The sequence below is a fragment of the Corythoichthys intestinalis genome, chromosome 22 (assembly GCF_030265065.1).
Source record: "Corythoichthys intestinalis isolate RoL2023-P3 chromosome 22, ASM3026506v1, whole genome shotgun sequence".
In the NCBI taxonomy this organism is placed as follows: domain Eukaryota; kingdom Metazoa; phylum Chordata; class Actinopteri; order Syngnathiformes; family Syngnathidae; genus Corythoichthys; species Corythoichthys intestinalis.
This window is the reverse complement of record NC_080416.1, coordinates 26,278,405-26,297,537: the sequence shown is the minus strand read 5'-3', so window position 1 is coordinate 26,297,537 and position 19,133 is coordinate 26,278,405. Positions and strand designations below refer to the sequence as shown.

At 40.9% G+C, this 19,133-nt stretch overlaps 1 protein-coding gene across 1 annotated transcript; it reads right to left on the bottom strand.

Moving 5' to 3' along the window:
- Positions 1-54: 54 nt before the first annotated feature.
- On the bottom strand, positions 55-3,148 carry LOC130910239 (elongation factor 1-alpha). Its single transcript, XM_057827346.1, has 8 exons — positions 2,984-3,148; positions 2,208-2,361; positions 1,804-1,983; positions 1,437-1,733; positions 1,209-1,359; positions 880-1,136; positions 571-805; positions 55-491 (listed from the first exon to the last, which is right to left on the bottom strand). The coding sequence occupies exons 2-8, from the start codon at positions 2,349-2,351 to the stop codon at positions 370-372; spliced, it is 1,386 nt and encodes a 461-aa protein (XP_057683329.1). The 5' UTR covers positions 2,352-2,361; positions 2,984-3,148; the 3' UTR covers positions 55-369.
- Between the last annotated feature and the right edge of the window lie 15,985 nt (positions 3,149-19,133).

Below are 19,133 nucleotides of genomic sequence, written 5' to 3'. Positions count from 1 at the left end.
CAGGCATTTTTAGTAGAAAAACAAGTTGAGAAGCTGTGTCCATTTTTTTCAAATAACTTTTTATTTGTTACCAGCAGCTTTCTTTTCCAATTCAATTTTGTGGCATGAGAACATCCAATGAATGTACAGTTCTACAACTTTTCAAAACTTAAAGAGGCACCGTCATGTGAATCTGGTGACTGACAAAGGCGCAAAGTTCCTTTTTTTCCTGCGAAAACTTTTGCGATGAGTTTTAATCAGCATAAGCCAGTCCTTGAGCAGAGAGCTGTGCCTCAGAGATGAACCGGGGTGGGGCGAGGAAAGTGGTGAAGAAGGAGCGGCCCGCTGCTGCCGGCACACGTCCCCTGGCTGGATGTCCTGCACGACCATTCATTTCTTCTTCTGGGCCTTCTCTGCGGCCTTGGTTGTCTTTCCGCTCACTTCCTTGGTCTCCACGGACTTGATGACTCCGACAGCGACCGTCTGCCTCATGTCACGCACGGCGAAGCGACCTGAGAGACCAAGCGGGAGGCAAGTTTGAAACCTTGAACATCGCTGCAATTGTACGGCGGGCTGTTTTAGAGTGCTTACCGAGGGGAGGGTAGTTGGAGAAGGGCTCCACCACCATGGGCTTCTGGGGGATCATCTTGACGATGGCGGCGTCACCGGACTTGACAAACTTGGGGTTGTCCTCAAGCTTCTTGCCAGAACGACGGTCGATCTTCTCGATGAGCTCCTTGAACTTGCAGGCAATGTGAGCTGTGTGGCAGTCCAGCACGGGGGCGTAGCCCTCGTTGATCTGGCCAGGGTGGTTCAGGATGATGACCTAGGGAGGTTCAAATAAAAGATTAGAAACTTAAAATGTCACAATTGAACCAAACCATAACCAGGTATGCAAACCTGAGCATTGAAGTTATCAGCACCCTTGGGTGGGTCGTTCTTGCTGTCACCGGCAACGTAACCACGACGGATTTCCTTGACTGACACGTTCTTGACGTTGAAGCCGACGTTGTCACCAGGGACGGCCTCGGGCAGGGACTCGTGGTGCATCTCAACAGACTTGACCTCAGTGGTCAGGTTGGTGGGAGCGAAGGTGACGACCATGCCGGGCTTCAAAATACCGGTCTCCACACGACCGACGGGCACTGTTCCGATACCTGAATAAACCATAAATTAGCTTCTGCCATTTAATCCAGGACAAAATTTAAGTGTTCTCATTTTTTTCTTACCTCCAATTTTGTAGACATCCTGCAGGGGCAGACGGAGGGGCTTGTCAGTGGGACGGGAAGGGGGGAGGATCGCATCCAGAGCCTCCAGCAGGGTGGTACCGTTGGCATTACCCTCCTTACGCTCAACTTTCCAGCCTTTGAACCAGCTCATCTACAAAGACGCGCAAACGTTAAAATTTCCCCTCAATCAAAACCACTCATCCAATCCAGTTTGTTCCGGAACTTCACCTTGTCACTGGTCTCCAGCATGTTGTCTCCGTGCCACCCAGAGATGGGGACGAAGGCAACGGTGGCGGGGTTGTAACCAATCTTCTTAATGTAGGTGCTGACTTCCTTGGTGATTTCCTCAAAACGCTTCTGGCTGTAAGGGGGCTCGGTCGAGTCCATCTTGTTGACTCCGACAATGAGCTGCTTCACGCCCAGGGTGAAGGCCAGCAGGGCGTGCTCACGGGTCTGACCGTTCTTGGAAATACCCGCCTCGAACTCACCCACGCCGGCAGCTACAATCAGGACGGCGCAGTCAGCCTGGAATGATAAAATATTCATTACTATCCTGAAAATAAAACCATGTAAGATTTGTGAGGGTACTACAAACCTGGGATGTTCCAGTGATCATGTTCTTGATGAAATCCCTGTGTCCGGGGGCATCAATGATGGTCACATAGTACTTGGTGGTCTCAAACTTCCACAGAGCGATGTCGATGGTGATACCACGCTCACGCTCGGCCTTCAGTTTGTCCAGCACCCAAGCGTATTTGAAGGAGCCCTTGCCCATCTGTAGAAGTAAAGATAGTTATAAACCCACATTCAGTAATAAACTGACCATTTTTAATGTCCTTTAATGCCATCTTGCGCAGTCATTCTGGGTGCTTTAAGCCCTTACTGCGCATGCGCAAAATCGGGCACGCCCTTTTGCCGACAGCTCAGCAAAGAGCACGCTGGCGTCGCCATTTTGAAAGAGTGCTGGAACTGCAGTGTAGGGAAAAAGTGACCGCTTACCTCGGCGGCCTCCTTCTCGAACTTCTCGATGGTTCTCTTGTCGATGCCACCGCACTTGTAGATCAAGTGGCCGGTGGAGGTGGACTTGCCGGAGTCGACATGGCCGATAACCACGATGTTAATGTGGGTCTTTTCCTTGGCCATTGTTTAGTTTCTAGCGGGGGGGAAAACGTCAGTCGTTAAAAGGACGGGAATTCAAAATTGAAAGCGTTCGAGTGAAAGAATCAATTATTTAGAATCAAAATATTGGTTAAGCTCGAGCCATTTTTCGTCAAAAGCGCCATTTTCTACGCTAGCCGGGGGTTAGCATGGTGCTAACAGGCCTCACCGGGGCCCAGGCCGGACGAGACACGTGTTCCACATTCATTCCACGTCGTAATTTTCCATTTAAGATAATATTACAGATACAAAGAGCCATCCAGCACTTGAGCGCAGCTGTCGCGGTCTACAACACAGCAATTGCTCCAGAAAAGACACGAGCGGCCATTTTAGGGCACTCCCTTTGTCCTTTTTGTATCAAAGTCCAGGCGAGGAAAATTAAACCAGTCTTGAATTACAAAATTGACCTTAAGTCGATAACACTCAGACTAAAAATAACCATACGTTAATATGAAATATATTTTTGACCTGAAAACAGGGTTACATAACGGACCGATTAAGCTGTGTAATTACTACCCAGCGTCAAGCTAACGATTTTCTCAGGCAGCCAATTAGGAACAGCAGGAAGGCCGTCATCAGCTATAAAAACTAATTGTATATATGGAAACGCGGCTTACCGGTGTTTCTTGGTTGTCGCGGCCAAAGCTGCTGCCCCTTGCCAGGTAACAGAAAGAGACCGATAGCCGCCCGACGTCACGTTTTATACTAACGGAGGGCACCGTGTTTCCGGTCACCCCCTCTTCCCGTTACGCCCTGAGGCTGACAAATCAAAATGGCCAATATTCATGTGACGTCAGCACGCAGCGTGATTGACGAAAATACCCGGATGTTCTGCCATAGCGGTCACTCATTGAGATGACGGGAACAAGACACGGTGGGGTGAAAAACATGAACTATCATTTTATATTAAGGAGTTCCATCGCTGAAGGCTCGTACATTTCATCACGAGGAGTCTTAATGTTTCAAATCTATCTCACTATTTCAAATGATTGGTATTAAAACATCAACAATTCACACTGGAGCGTTGAATATTTTCATCAGGGTGTCCAAACTACATTCCGTGAGTCAACTGCGGCCCGCTGGCCAGTTTTTGTTGACATTTTTTTTTAAATAATACAGGGTGTTCCAAAATGTTTGACCCCATTTGTATGCCGAGAATTTTGACAATTTTCGTTGGAATTACCTCAAATTTTCACAGCTTGTGTGGAAACATTTAAAGTTTTTGTGTATAATGTTTGGCATTTCTATCTTTTCAGGTTAAGAAATGTCGTTCACTTCAAAAGAAAAGGCATTTTTCGTGTTAAAGTATGCTCGGACTCAGTCACCGAAGACAGTACCTGTAGCCTTCTTCACAAATTTTGCCAAAAAGGCACCAACTAAACAACAAAACAGAGAATTACAGCTGCACTGGAAACTGTTACCTAAGACATGCTACAGCGACTTTGGCTCGAATACCGACTCGACGTGTGGAGTCACAGGCGGCGCTCATATTGAACATTTATGAAAATCTGTCTTAGAACCAACAAATATTTGTACTTTTCTTTGTAAATTTAACCAATAAAACTTATGACCTTCAACATAAAGTGTATTCAGTTTCATTAAGATCCATCAAGTAATTTCCGAGATATGGGCATTGAGAATGGGGTCAACCATTTTGGAACACCCTGTATTTACTATGGCCTGCTTTAGAACAGAACAGAAAAGAATAGAATAGACCCTACTCACCTACGTCGCAAAATGACGTGTCGCCATATTGTCCGTCATTTTTTAGCCCTATTCTCAATAGTTTCAATTAGTCGTGCAATTTATAGAGCAATTCATGGAAGCCCCGGTGTTATCTGACGCTGTAAACTCATTGGATGCGTTGCATAAAAGGCGTTATGTGGAAAAGCTTCAGTTTATCCATTCGCCAGATCCATATTTGATGCCTAAATCGATGTTTTTCGACCCGCTGTCTTCGCCGTCTCTGCCTGACATCTGCTACCCTGATATTTACAACTATCTTGACCACACAAAATCAGCCTATTCTCACGAATGTTTGAAAAACTTTAAGAGCTTGGAGGCTTATAAATACTTCGTTGCTGGTTGGGTGAAACAGGTCCTCGTCCACGAAAATTCGGCAGGAATCTTATCATGTGCTCGGGAAGGTGAGTTACGAAATGTTCAATTCAAAATCTTTTGTTCTTGCTAACATCCACTGTCAAGTCTAATGTATTTTATGTCATTTGTCAATGGAGCTAGGGGTTTTAATGTTTATATGGTTTAGCGATAGCACTCTCACTACATACATATATAGTATGTAATAAATATGAAGTAAGATAGCACTACTCCAGATTGTCCCGATTTGAATTTATTTTTTGGCTTTTGACCTCAATAGTGAAATTGTAAATTAATTGTATGACAACTGTCTTATTATCCCCTTATAATTATATATTTTCAGGTAGTTCATTCACAACGTCTGAGTGTATGTTGTCGCCGATTAGCCTAGCAATGATCTTAATTGTGGTTGTCAGCCCAAAACCCTCTAAATATATATAGAATGCATCTTACCAGATATAAAATGACTACTACATAATCTGTGGTAATCGTTTGGAGCCCAGTTTTCTCGTCGAATTGCAGCAGTCCATCTCGCTCTCCTCTCCGGGTCTCTCGGAATACGGTAGAACTTCAAGTCTCTCCGTCAATCTTCTGTTATTGCAACCGACCGCCACACACGCCTTCACCATTTTGATTATTAATGTTAATGAGCAGAATAACACGCCATAATAGGAGGAATTTACGTAGCGGTAATGTGTCAACATGACGAGTTGACGGACAATATGGCGCGGGGGCGTGGTTGTGACGTCATGAGAGTAGGGTCTATAGAATAACCCTTTATTGTCATTATACAGTTGTACAATGAAATTGTGGAGCATCTCCCGTTACAGTGCAGGGCAAATAAAAATCTCGAAAGTGGCTTGCAAGAATAAAAGCATAAAATATAAATAAATATAATATATGTGTGCGGTAGTCCTATGTTCGGGCAGTGCAAATAATTGAAGTGAGGTAGCAGTAGTTGACAGTGAAGACATTGAATTTTGCACATTAATATTGCACGTAAATAGGTATTGCACATAGAATATGTGTGAATTGAAGTTAAGTACCAGAAGCTGACATAAAAGCTTGATTCAGGCCTACATTCTGTTCTTTCATTCTATCCTTATACTCCTAGATTATTTTGTTGCTCGTAGCCCTTAATTTACAAACTGCCATTGAGAGTTATTGACATCAAAGCTCTTTCAACTGGGATAGAGTGATCATGTTTAAATGCCGTTGACGGCGATAGACATCCTCCCAGTCAAAGTGGATTGGGCGTCTATCGCCGTCAATGGCACTTACAGTGGGGAGAACAAGTATTTGATACACTGCCAGTTTTGCTGGTTTTCCCACTTGCAAGCCATGTAGAGGTCTGTAATTTGTATCATAAGTTCTCTTCAACTGTGAGGGACAGAATTCAAAACAAAAATCCAGAAAATCACATTGTATAATTTTTAAATAATAAATTTGTATTTAACTGCATGAAATAAGTATTTGATACATTACCAACTAGTAAATATTTCGGCTCTTAGTTCTTTTTTAAGAACCCCTCCTGTTCTCCACTCATTACTGGAAGTAACTGCACCTGTTTGAACTTGTTACCTGTAAAAAAAAACACCTGTTCACATGCTCAAACAAACCCCAACCTCTCCACAATGGCCAAGACCAAAGAGCTGTGTTAGGACATAAGGGATATAATAATACACCTGCACAAGGCTAGGATGAACTACAGGAAAATAAGCAAGTGGCTTGGTGAGAAGGTAACAACTGTTGGAGCAATTATTAGAAAATGGAAGAAGTTCAAGTTGACGGTCAATCTGCCTCGTTCTGGGGCTCCATGCAAGATCTCACCTCGTGGGGCATCGCTGATCATGAGGAAGGTGAGGGATCAGACCAGAACTACATGGCAGGACCTGGTCAATGACCTGAAGAGAGCTGGAACCACAGTCTCAAAGAAAACCATCGGAAACACATTACGCCGTCATGGATTAAAATCCTACAGCGCACGCAAGGTCCCGCTGCTGAAGCCAGTGCATGTCCAGACACGTCTGAAGTTTGCCACTGACCATCTGGATGATCCAGAGGAGCAATGGGAGAAGGTCATGTGGTCGGATGAGACCAAAATTGAACTTTTTGGTCTAAACTCAGCTCGTCATGTTTGGAGGAAAAAGAAGGACGAGTACAACCCTAAGAACAACATCCCAACCGTGAAACATGGAGGAGGAAACATCATTTTTTGGGGCTGCTTCTCTGCCAAGGGTACAGAATGACTGCACCGTATTGAGGGGAGGATGGATGGGGCTATGTATCGCCAGATCTTGGCTGACAACCTCCTTCCTTCAGTGAGAGCCCTAAAGATGGGTCATGGCTGGGTCTTCCGGCATGACAACGACCCAAAGCACACAGCCAAGGCAACTAAAGAGTGGCTCCGTAAGAAGCATCTTAAGGTCCTGGAGTGGTCTAGCCAGTCACCAGATCTGAACCCGATAGAAAATCTATGGAGGGAGGTGAAAGTCCGTGTGGCCCGGCAGCAGCCCCGAAACCTGAAGGCTCTGGAGAAGATCTGCATGGAGGAGTGGGCCAAAATCCCTGCTGCAGTGTGTGCAAACCTTGTCAAGGACTACAGGAAACGTTTGGTATCTGTAATAGCAAACAAAGGTTTCTGTACCAAATATTAAGTTCGATTTTTGAGATGTATCAAATACTTATTTCATGCAATTAAATGCAAATTTATTATTTAAAAATCATACACTGTGATTTTCTGTTTTTGTTGTATTAGATTCCGTCCCTCACAGTTGAAGAGAACGTATGATACAAATTACAGACCTCTACATGCTTTGCAAGTGGGAAAACCAGCAAAATCGGCAGTGTATCAAATACTTGTTCTCCCCACTGTCCCATGAGCATTCATAAGCAGTCCTCCCAGTCTCAATTAATTGGACACGTATCATTGTCAATGGCAGGTTGAGGAAGACAATCATTTCTTGACAAGAATGTTGCAATAATATTGCATTGCTGTATTTATAGAAATACAGGTAGTCCCCTGGTTATGACGTACCAGACTTACGTAATTTCGGCCATTCTGTCTCCATTTTTTTTTTTTTTTTTTTTAAAGCAACACTTAGTAACTTTTCAACCTTTATAAAATATTTTCATAACATTTTTGATAATATGTTGACTGACACCTCTTTTATATCTTGAGGGTGTCTGTATCGCTTTCACCGGCAATAATTAGCTTTGAGGAGGGTGGCAGGAATGCTGCCACACAAAAAAAACTACAAATGTGCTGACTGCTTTATGGCATACGTCACTTCCCCCTTAACCTTTTGATTATAAAGACGGAATTCGATGCGAACGCTTTTGCGCAAATTCTGCAAAGATGGCAGAGCAACAAGACACAAAATGTTTTGTCTGAGGAGGGGAGAAAAAAAGCCCAGCTTTCACTCGCTGGCGTGATCCGAACTCGTCAGCGCTGAAGAGTTCAGGTGGGGTGGAGTAGTCACGCTAAGCCACACGGTTGCAAACCGTCATACGCTGGAAACAAAACTGCTGTTTAATCCCATCTGCAGGCGACCTAGAGATAGATTTTTGATTAGTTGATGATTTTACAACACTGCGGGTGTGCACTGGTCTTCATGGGAAACACAGTCTTCCTTAAGGTAAAACACTACCGCTTTTGTCCACTGGCGTCGCTAAAATCGACCAAAACTGAAAAGTTACCAAGTGTTTCTTTAGCTAATTAACTGCCATTGACATCAAACTTTTTTCAACTGTTGAAACTGTGTGTGATCATGTTTAAATGCTGTTGACAGCGATAGACATCCTCCCAGTCAAAATAGATTGGACGTCTATCGCCGTCAATCGCATTTAACATGAGCATTCGTAAGCAGTCCTCCCAGTCTGACGGAATTGGACACCTATCGTTGTTAATGGCAGGCAATGCGATGAGAAAGACTGATTTCTTTACAAGAATGTTGCAATAATATTGTGTTGCTATATTTATTTACAGAAATACAGGTAGTCGCGGGATTGTGACGTACCCGACTACGTGATTTCGGCTTTAGATGCTGGAGTCCGCCATTTTGTCTCGAGTTGTTGTTGTTTTTTTTTTTATTTAAAGCAACACTAACTTTCCAACCTTTATAAAATATTTTCATCACATTTGTGATATGCCGACTGAGAACTACTACATCTGCCAAGCACTGGGATGGCCTGTCGTCTTCTATCTCTGTGGTAAAGGTTACACAAAACCTCAAAGTCGCTATGAAATACTACAGGAGGTGACTTTAAAATGAAGGCAGAGCATATTTAAGACACAAATATAGTGCTGCAACGATTGATGGATTAACTCGAGTAATTTGATTAGAAAAAAGATTCGAATCAATCAAGATTCGTTTAGAGTGGCACTGTAATTGTTTGTTTTGAAAGTGTTTGCATTTAGCTTTATTGACTTGGGTGGATACACTGCCCTCAAGAAGCAACAGTAAATAGGACATAACTCATTTAACATGGTTGAATCCAGCTGCTCCGTGTTAAGACCGACATAAAATAGGTTTTGTTTGAGCAAATTTTTTTTTTTCATGCATTCAAATTTTAATTTATAGGTATATTTAGAAGTGTTTTTGGGCTATTTGTTAAGAGCATTGCAAAAAAAAAAGTTAGCATTTTATACCATTTAAAGCAATACTAGGTAACTTTTCAACCTTTATAAACTATTTCCATAACATTTGTGATGATATGACAACTAGTTGAATGACACCTCTTTTATATCTTGAGGGGGTCTGTATCATTTTCACTGGCACTAATTAACTTTGAGGAGGGTGGCAGGAACCCTGCTGCACAAAATAAACTACAAATGTGCTGACTGCTTTACGGCATACGTCACTCTCTCCTTTCCCCAATTGTTATGAAAACGGAAGCCGATGCTTTTGCGCGAATTGTGATATGGCCGAGCAACAAAAGAGACAAAAAGTTTTGTCCGAGGAGACCAAAGAAATAAAAGGGAAGGGTAACAGGATAAAAGGACACCTAAGAATAAACATTGGCCCGGCTTTCACTCGCCTGGCAGGAATATGGTACAAAAATCAAACGTTTCTGATATTCAACAAACATCATCTTATGCTATTGTTTAGCCACAACTGGATTCATTACCTTATTACTATTCATCCTTCACACAGCCACTGGAAACGGAAATGTTGTTTAATCCATCTGCAGGTGACTGGGACATCAGGATTTTACGACACTATGCGCTGGTCCTCATGGGAAATGCAGTCTTCCTTAAGCACTACCGCTTTTGTCCACCTGCGTCGCTATAATCAACCAAAACTGAAAAATTACCTAGTGTTGCTTTAAATAATGTTGAATCTTGTTTTGTGATGCATGCTTTTACTTTGGCGCAGGAAGCATAGAGCAGGTAGTACTTCCACATGCCAGTAAAAGTGCATGTACACACGAAGAAGTATGTATTTGCACACACAAAAACGAGCGGACGTGCGCACACAAGGAACAGCTGAATAAAGTCAGCAAACCACATGGACATCTGACATCGTCATTTCGGAGCTTAGCTCGCCGTCTAATTAGGTCTTAGCTCCAACGTCTTGGCGAAGACAGTACAATGATGTAGAATACATGTTTTTGGTTAGTTGTTTTGAGATTTTGGGGGTATTTAGGGGTACTTAAAGGGTTTATTCTGATTTTCGCGGAAATTCGGGTTACATCGCCACCATTGGAACGCAACTCGTTCGTAACCCGGGACTACCTATATCAAAAAGATTGATTTCCTGGCCCGTGTATTGATCGTTGTTGTCTCGCTATATCGTGAGATAGTCGTTATCCTGAGCCTTGAATCAGAACTCGTATTGATTCCCACCGCCTTCCACAGCAAACAAGAGCAACAAGAACAGGCAGCAGCATTGAGATTACAAGTATTGACGACAATCTATACAATACATGGAATATACGTGAATGTACATATTGGATTGTATTACGAGATCCCTGCTACCATTCTGTTGTTAGATCGACAAGATGTCGTCAATGTGGATAAGATTGACTGATTTCAAGCTGTTTTCAGGACAACTGATCTCACAGTCGTTCACCTTAACAGCCGCATTGATTGAGTTAGAGGTGGAGGTGACCCGTTTGGAGCTGTGATAATTATTCTGTTGATTGAGTTTAGGCATCATGAATGGGGGATAATTGCTGTTAATATCCAGAGAGTGGGCGTGGTGAATGTGTGGGGGCCAAGTTGATGGTACTTGACCCCAGTTAATGTGTTTACTTTGAAAATTTTCTATAAAGTTGAATTTAATTGGCCGCAAAAAGCCTCCATTCTGGATTATGGCCAGTCTTTTTTTGAATTTTAAGATAACTCAATAACAGTAAATGGTCTAGCTGTCAGAATCCAAAGCAGAAACCAGCCTTCAAAAGTAGAGCAAACTTTGAAGTCGTTAACAACACGTTTTAGAACTTGTCACGACGTTCCCCGAGGCGGTTTACGGTGCGAAGGAGATAGGTGAGTCAACTTGCCGACTGAGGGACGTTCAGATGAGTCACTACTGTGAACTGTTGTCATGGCAACAGAGAAGGAAAGCAGCTACTGACCAAAAGAGAGATTGTGATTCTTTACAAAATTGACAGTAGGCATGAAAACTCTGCGCACCCCTGTTCAAATGCTAGATTTTTCTGATTCCAAAATTAAGATATCTTTTTTCCAGCATTGCCATAGCCTGACATTGAAACAAGGGTGTGTAGACTTTTATCCATTCAATCAGGTATTTGATCAGGTTTTGTGTGAAGAAGCCTGCAAATGGCCTGGATGGATTGTAGGCGCAGTTTGTCGTCAGCATGGAACAAAAGAGTCTTGTGACGCGTTCACTGAACTCCACCTCTATTGTTGTATGCAAACGGCTTCTGCGACAGGTGATGCAAACGGTGCACATTTGCAACTCTCGTTCACGCTGGCAAAAGTTGCCTTGTTAGCCCTCAAGGGTTGACGACATGCGAAATACCCAGGCAAGTCTCAACGATGGAGATTTTCTGTCCCCTCATGATGAAGGAGAGGCGTGTTTTGTCTGTCCCCTTAGGCCTTTTTGTCTCGCTCAGAACAATACCAGAAAGTCAACTAACTTGCAGAGCAACTTCACACGTGGACATGCTTGACTTTTGTCTCGTCATAATTAAGCGTTCTTAAAGCATAAGTTTATGTATCTGTGTAATAAGTACACTGCCTATGAGTACGTAAGCATGATTAATTAAATTATTTGGGTATATTTGTATTAGGGCTGCAGTTATTGATTATTTTAGTATTTGATTAATCTATCAACTATTTAGTTCGAATAACAGAGTAATCGGATAAGAAACGTTTAATGGGTTGCTGAATAAATTTTAGTTTTTAAAAAAAAAAAGCTTGCTAAGACTGTACTTTGAAAATACAATTCTCAAGTGTATATTCAAACTATGCAGAATTTCACTTTCATTTAAAAATAAATTAAAATACCTGATACGAGACTCAATCAGTATTAAAAAAAAAAAAAAAAAAAAAAAAGGTTTCTATGTACAACAAAAGAACAATTGGCTAACTTGCATAGCAAAAGTCTGCTAGCCTAAATGGTGTAAAATTAAACGTAAAAGTAAGTCAAACTACTTTTTAAAATTTTTTTAAACAATGCTCCTTACAAATCGTTCAAACACATATTCCCACAAAAACGGCTAAATATACCTAAAAATTAAATTACAAATGCATAAAAAATATATTAGCTCAAGCGAAAACTTACCTTATGTCGGTCTTAACAGGGAGCAGCTGGAATCAGCTTTGTTAAATGAGTTGTCATATTCGCTGTTGCCACTAGAGGGCAGTGTATCCACCCAAATCAGTAACTCTAAATGCAAACTAACCATTACTACGCCACTCCAATTAAGCGAATAATCAAAGCAGCAAAATTTGATTCGAAGCTTTTTTCTAATCGAATTTCTCGAGTTAATCGAGTAATCATTGCAGCTCTAATTTGCATGTACTATGTTGTGTAATAAACTTCTTTCGGTAGTAGATAAGGCCTACAAAGTATTTACCAGTAATGTGCATTTTCACTACGGATGTGTGATTAATATAATTTTTGTAATTTATGTTTTAACTTGCCAAAGGAAACACTACAAAAATTATTAAGAGCTAATATTAGCTCCTGTTGGACATATTTTTTGACTAATTAAGTGTTTGGAATGTGAGAAAAAATGTCGTAACACTAAATTCCTGAGCTGTCATTTCACAGCAGTCTATTGTCAGTGAATGAATAATCTGTTAAATACAAAAACACTAGTAAAAATATTAAATTATTCCTGTATTCATGAATACATTTTGTTGAACAAGCATCTTATATCACCAAGTGTGACTTGTTTTATATATTTATATTAGGGTGACCATAGTTTGATTTCCAAAAAAGAGGACACTCAGCCCGGCCTCAAGATACTTGAATTTTACTCGAAGTCTACTCAAAGATGCCTATATCACTTTAATATTTTTAAAGTGTGCCCTCTCACTCTGGGTGGAAAAATGCAGTTTGAAAAAAATAAATAAATAATGACTTAAAAAAAAATATATATATATAAATATATATATGTACGTATAATATATAATGCAGACCCATAAAAATGTAGTCCAGTCAATACACATAGACACAGTAGGCTATGCGCCAACTAAACATTTTTATAAATTACTATCACGACAATTGTCCTTGACAAATTGTTATTCCCATTCAATTGATATTCTCATTCAATGTTCTAGATTGCACACAAACAAAAACCGAAGTAAACTGACAAACAATTCAACCAGCATGTTTCCAAACGTAGCAGTTAAAAAATACGTTTCCCATAATGCCTAGCGTAGTTTGGCTTACTGATAGCTAGCTGAGGCAAAAATCAAACTTAGCTATAAAAGTTTACAATCATCGGCAGCGCAAAGATGCGACACCAAACGGGATTTTACAGTCAAAGCTCCGACAGAAGTCAACAGTTGTCATTATATACGTATTTATCGTAAAAAACTTCAGGCGTTGTGGCCAAATCGTCAACCCAGTTGATGGCGGTAATGCCTCATGATAGGGGTAAACTGCCAATAAAAACAAGAAGAACAACTCCTTCCCTCCCTACTACTAGGAGCCATGTCATCGCAGGCAGCAGGCTTGAAAATGGGTCAGGGGTTAAAAAGGTGAGAAGGGTGTGGAGGAAATATGTTCCAGTACACTGTACACCCCAACAAAATATTGAGCTCTGTCGACCCACACTGTGTTTCAGCAGGGACGTGCAGAGACCGGTGGAGGGGCGGGTGCTCGTAGATCAAAAGGAGCACATGAACAAGTATTTAATGCACCTTAAAACAACATAACTTCAATTTTAACCAGCTTTAGATAATAATTGGCTGCGACTGTGACATACTTTAATTGGGAGGAGGCAACAGTGAATAGAAATCAAAACTGTCATCAACACTTTCTGGCTGTGACTCAGTCACTCTGCCTCTTTTCTTCCTTCAACCTCTGCATCAAAACTTCCTTCCTCAACTTGTTCATCTGAGAACAAACCACATCAGATGGTCACTGAGCCACCAACAGCACAGTTTTCTCAAAACTATTATTTCATTATTACCCATACGTAACAACTCTAGCACCTAATGATTAATAAAGCAATGACATAAAATCTTATAGAAAAATAACATTGTAATTGTGTTTATAATTGTATTTAATACCCGACTATCCTTGCAAACTTGTTCTTACCAGGTTTGCTATTCACCCAGCTGATGAGGTATCCACTGCCTTTAGCAGCCTCATCCAACTCCTTTTTTTATCCCTCAATCTCCTTTCCCTACGAGGCATGTCTATGTAATGAAATATAAATATTTAAGAAAAAAAAAACAGACTCCCCGGTGGCTTTTAGTTTTAAAGCTTTCTTAATTTCTTTCTCTCTCAATAACGATGGAGGTAGATTTGTGTTTTTATTATTCAATCAAAAAACAAAGTTACTTTTATCAAAAACAAAGTTGCTTCAATCAAAATACAGTATAAACTTTTAATCCCAAAAAAGTCACTTCAATAAAAAACATTGTTTTTGATTGCAAAAATAAATTTGAGACAAAAAAAGCATTTGAAAACTATTTTTCTTGATTGAAACAAATTTTTCCTTTGAAGTAATGTTGTTTTGCGTTTGGGCCACATTTTGGCTAGGACATTTGTGTCTTTATTATTCAATCAAATAAGTTGCTTCAAACAAAAAAATATATATAAAAAGAAAAACTTTGCACATGTGTCAATCACCGTTTAACAAAGCCTGAGAGTGTTTGAGTAGACTCACTATGAAGCATTTAATAAAGCCAAGCATTTTCTTACTACTTTATTCTTGTTTAAAAATAATTCGGTGGGGCAGTAACATGTTTAAAACTTATCATAATTCTTACATTTTGAAGTGCTTGAAAACCATTTATAAATGATACTTTGGTGAAAAAAGTGAAAAAAACATGTCTTATATATATGTATCTTTTTTCCAATGTAAAATCTGAATAAATACATTGAGCACGCACAAAAAAATGGGGGGGGGGGGGGGGTGTCGCTACTCCGCGGTTTTCACTTATTGCGGCGGGTTCTGGTCCCCATTAACCGCGAAAAACGAGGGATCCCTGTATTTCTGAAAAGCTTTAAGAAGCAAGAGTCATTCCCACCACTCGTCGGCCGGTGTTGTGCCGACACCGGCCGTCAGCTCAAGTCACAGCCGAAAATAACGCGTCTCGGGCGAACGACGGAAGCGATGCGAGGCGCCCCCCTCCATCCGAGAGCATGCTGCTTAATTTGACTCAACAGTGTGTTTCTTCATTTATATTACCGCTAAATACACAAGCTTGACGCCAATTTAACGGGAGCTATTTTTTCACGGGAGATTTGGCTAGCTCTGGCAGTGTTCAACGCAAGCTGCAAAGAATGGCAGTAACCTTACTATATCGCAAAATATGAAAACAATTGAAACCATTACTCACCAAATTCAATCTGCTGGCAAATACAGGCAAGTGTGTATGCTGCGCTCTGGTCTGCCCCAGTGTGAATAAGGCCTGCGTTTTGTTTTCGCAGCTTTTCAATGCAACCAAAGGCTCTCCAAGCACTCCATTTACACGTAGAGTGCGCGCGATTGGAATAATGGAACGCTGTTTGGGCCGATGATTGGTTCTCGTCTGCGAATCATCTCGAAGGATTTGCTGACTGTCCAAGTGTCACTTTTATAAAGAACCGATTTCTTAAGTGCTCAGTTTACGTACTAAATTAATCACATGATGATAATAATAATTAAATAAAACCTCCCGATCCCCCCCCCTCCCAAAAAGAATTTCTCCTCGGATCTACGCAATTCACGTAGGTCGCCCTTTTTGACTTCAAAACGGCGAATTTCGCCGAAAGGTGAGAGATTTTCATGCCTGAGGCAGGCGCTGCCACCCAGCGGCCGGAGGGATTCTCTTCAAATTGGTTCTGTGAAAAATCATAAAAACCAGACATTTTCATGAATTTATAAAACCCGCCCGGACCACGAGGATACTATGTGAAAGTAGGACTTGTCTGGGCAAAAGAGGACGTTTGGTCACCCTAATTTATATTTATAGCTATTTTCTCCTGTACTGTGGTGACATTTTTATATGTATAAATTTCAAGAAAAAATGCTTTAATTGTTTGAAATTTGAAAAGTACTGCACAACTAATGTTACTGTAGCCAATCTTTAGTTCATAAATTAAATATTTCCAACATCGTTAAAACTCCAAAGCAAGTAAGATGAGGTTTGTAATTTGTATTGATTAAAACACAAATTTTGTTTAACAAGCAACATTTGTGAAGGTATTGTCAGTAAACGTGTCAAAAATGTCTCTTTACAACCGGGGAGGATTTACAGACACACCGCTAGTGAAGTTAAGCACTTCCGGGTCAACCAACACCGACGGGCTGATGCAAACGACGGCAACTGTGAGGCAACAATTCCCACGCTGAAATACTCAAAAACGTTAGGTATTGGCGCATTATTTCCTTTTAGTATGGACCAATATATTGGGATTAAACAACAAAACTAATATTTTTCTTATGTTACCCCAAAATATTTCAGTAATGGACTATAAACTAGTCTAGTGACGAGTCATTCAACTTTTTCTGATCAGTTTTCAGGTCATCAGTTGTCAGATGCTTTCCCTGGCGCCATCTGCTGGTCATAAATGAAACTAGAGAGACAGAGAGAACCAAAAGTGGTATTTGCCATGTGGCATTTTTTATTGCTATGTGGCAAAATGGATTTTGGTTTGTGGCAGTTTTTCAGGGTATAAGGCATTTTTGCAGGCCACGCACGTCCATGCAATTGACGGCTATGCACGTCCAAATTTCCCGTTCATTTTAAATGGCAATAAAACGTGTGGCTGTGATTTTTTTTTTTTTACCATACACTTACCATTACAGCCCATTGATATTCGACTGGCACCCAAATCAGGCTATGCCATTGACGGCTGTGCACGTCCAAATTTTCCATTCATTTTGAATGGCAGAAAAACGTGTGGTGTGATTTTGGACCATACACTTTGCATTACAGCACATTTATTTTGCCACATACCCCCCCAAAAATGCCACATGGCAAAATCAATTTTGCAACAGGGCAAAATCAATTTTGCTACACACCCCCCAAAAATGGCACGTGTCAAAATACATTTTGCCTAATAACAAAAAAAAAAAAAATGCCACATGGCAAAATCATTTTTGTCACATGGCAAAAAAGGCCACATAGCAAAAAAAATGCCACATGGCAAAATCATTTTTGTCAAATGGCAAAAAAATGCCACATGGCAAAATCCATTTTGCCATATGGCAGATACCACTTTTCGTTCTCGGCCCTGCTGGAGATTTATGAGTGTTTCTTTTTTCTTTTCTTTTTTGTTTTCTTTACTTCATTTAAAGTGAAGAAAATAAATACTATTTGAACACCCTGCTACCGTATTTAGCCAGTTCTCCCACTTAGAAATCATGGAAAAGTCTGAAATTGTCATCGTAGGTCCATGTCCACTGTGAGAAAGATCATTTAAAATCCAGAAATCACAATGCATGATTTTTAAAAAAATTATTTGTGTGATACAGCTGCAAATAAGTATTTGAACACCTGCCTATCAGCTAGAATTCTAACCCTGCAAGACCTGTTAGTCCGCCTATTAAAAGTCCACCTCCACTCCATGTATTTTCCTGAATCAGATGCACTTGTTTGAGGTCAATGGCAGCTCAAAAAGACACCTGTCCACCTCAAACAATCAGTAAGAGTCAAACTTGTAACATGGTCAAGACCAAAGAGCTGTCCAAAGACACCAGAGACGAAGCAGCTTGGTGAAAAAAGGTCCACTGTTGGAGCAATCCTTAGAAAATGGAAGAAGCTAACCATGATATCTCAATCAGGATGAAGCCCCATGTAACATATCGCCTTGTGGGGTCTCAATGATCCTTAGAAAGGCGAGGAATCAGCCGAGAACTACACGACAAGAGTTGGTCAATGACCTGAAAAGAACTGAGACCACCGTTTCCAAGGTTACTGTTGGTGGTTTGAAATCATGCATGGCACGGAAGGTTCCCCTAATTAAACCAGCACATGTCAAGGCCTGTCTTAAATTTGCCTATGACCATTTGGATGATGCACAGAAGTCGTCGGAGCAACTTTTGTGGTCAGACGTGAGTAAAACAGAACTTTTTGGTCGTATTTCCACTAACCGTGTTTGGAGGACGAAGAATGATGAGTACTATCTCAAAAACACCATCCCTACTGTGAAGCATGGGGGTGGTAGCATCATCGTTAGGTGCTTTTCTGCACTTGGGCCTTGTATTGTGAGATTTTGGGGAACAACCTCCATCCTTCAGTCAGAGCATTGAAGATGGGTCATGCCTGGGTCTTCCAACATGACAATGACCCGAAACACACATCCGGGAAAACCAAGGAGTGGCTCCGTAAGACGCATAACAAGGTTTGGATCTCAAACGCCGCATTTCTCAGCGACAGCCCAGAAGCCTGACTGATGGGTGGGCCAAGATCCCTCCTGCAGTGTGTACAAGCCTGGTGTAAAACTAAGGAAATGTTTGGCCTCTGTAATTGCAAAAAAAGGCTACTGCGCCAAATATTAACATATCACACAAATAAATAATTAAAAAATCTTATATTGTGATTTCTGTATTCTTCTTTTTAGACTATTCCTCTCACAGTGGACAGCGCACTTACAATGAACATTTCAGACCCCTCCATGATTTCTAAGTGGGAGAACTTGCAAAATAGCACGGTGTACAAATACGCGATTAAATGTGTTTATAACAAGTGGGACAAGTCAAACTATTTTGTCTGCGTGTGTCATGTCTGTATTCATTTAAGTAAACGTATGCTTAGGTGAACAGATATTTGTTAAATTCAGTAGTTTGCAGGAGTAGGAAATAAACATACGCAGCGATTAAGGGGGGGCCAAGGAAAATGTCATTGCATGTAATTGACGTTTCTATATATGAATTTAAAATTAAGACTTTGCCGGTAAAATGTTGTCTATAAAAGTTGTAAAGCAAGAAAACAACACAAATGAATGAAAGTTAACAAAAAAAATTGTAATGGGTCAAAATTATTTTTCGAGCAGATCATGTCACTAGCACCTTGGAGACGGTCATTTGTTTTGC

What these genes read in the sequence shown, in the direction of transcription:
- LOC130910239 (XM_057827346.1), bottom strand. Translation starts at nt 2,351, where the DNA reads ATGGCCAAGGAAAAGACCCACATTAACATCGTGGTTATCGGCCATGTC. An exon ending in TGCTGGAGACCAGTGACAAG is followed by an intron (nt 1,360 to 1,436) that starts GTGAAGTTCCGG and finishes GCGTCTTTGTAG; the next exon opens with ATGAGCTGGTTCAAAGGCTG. An exon ending in GGATGTCTACAAAATTGGAG is followed by an intron (nt 1,137 to 1,208) that starts GTAAGAAAAAAA and finishes TGGTTTATTCAG; the next exon opens with GTATCGGAACAGTGCCCGTC.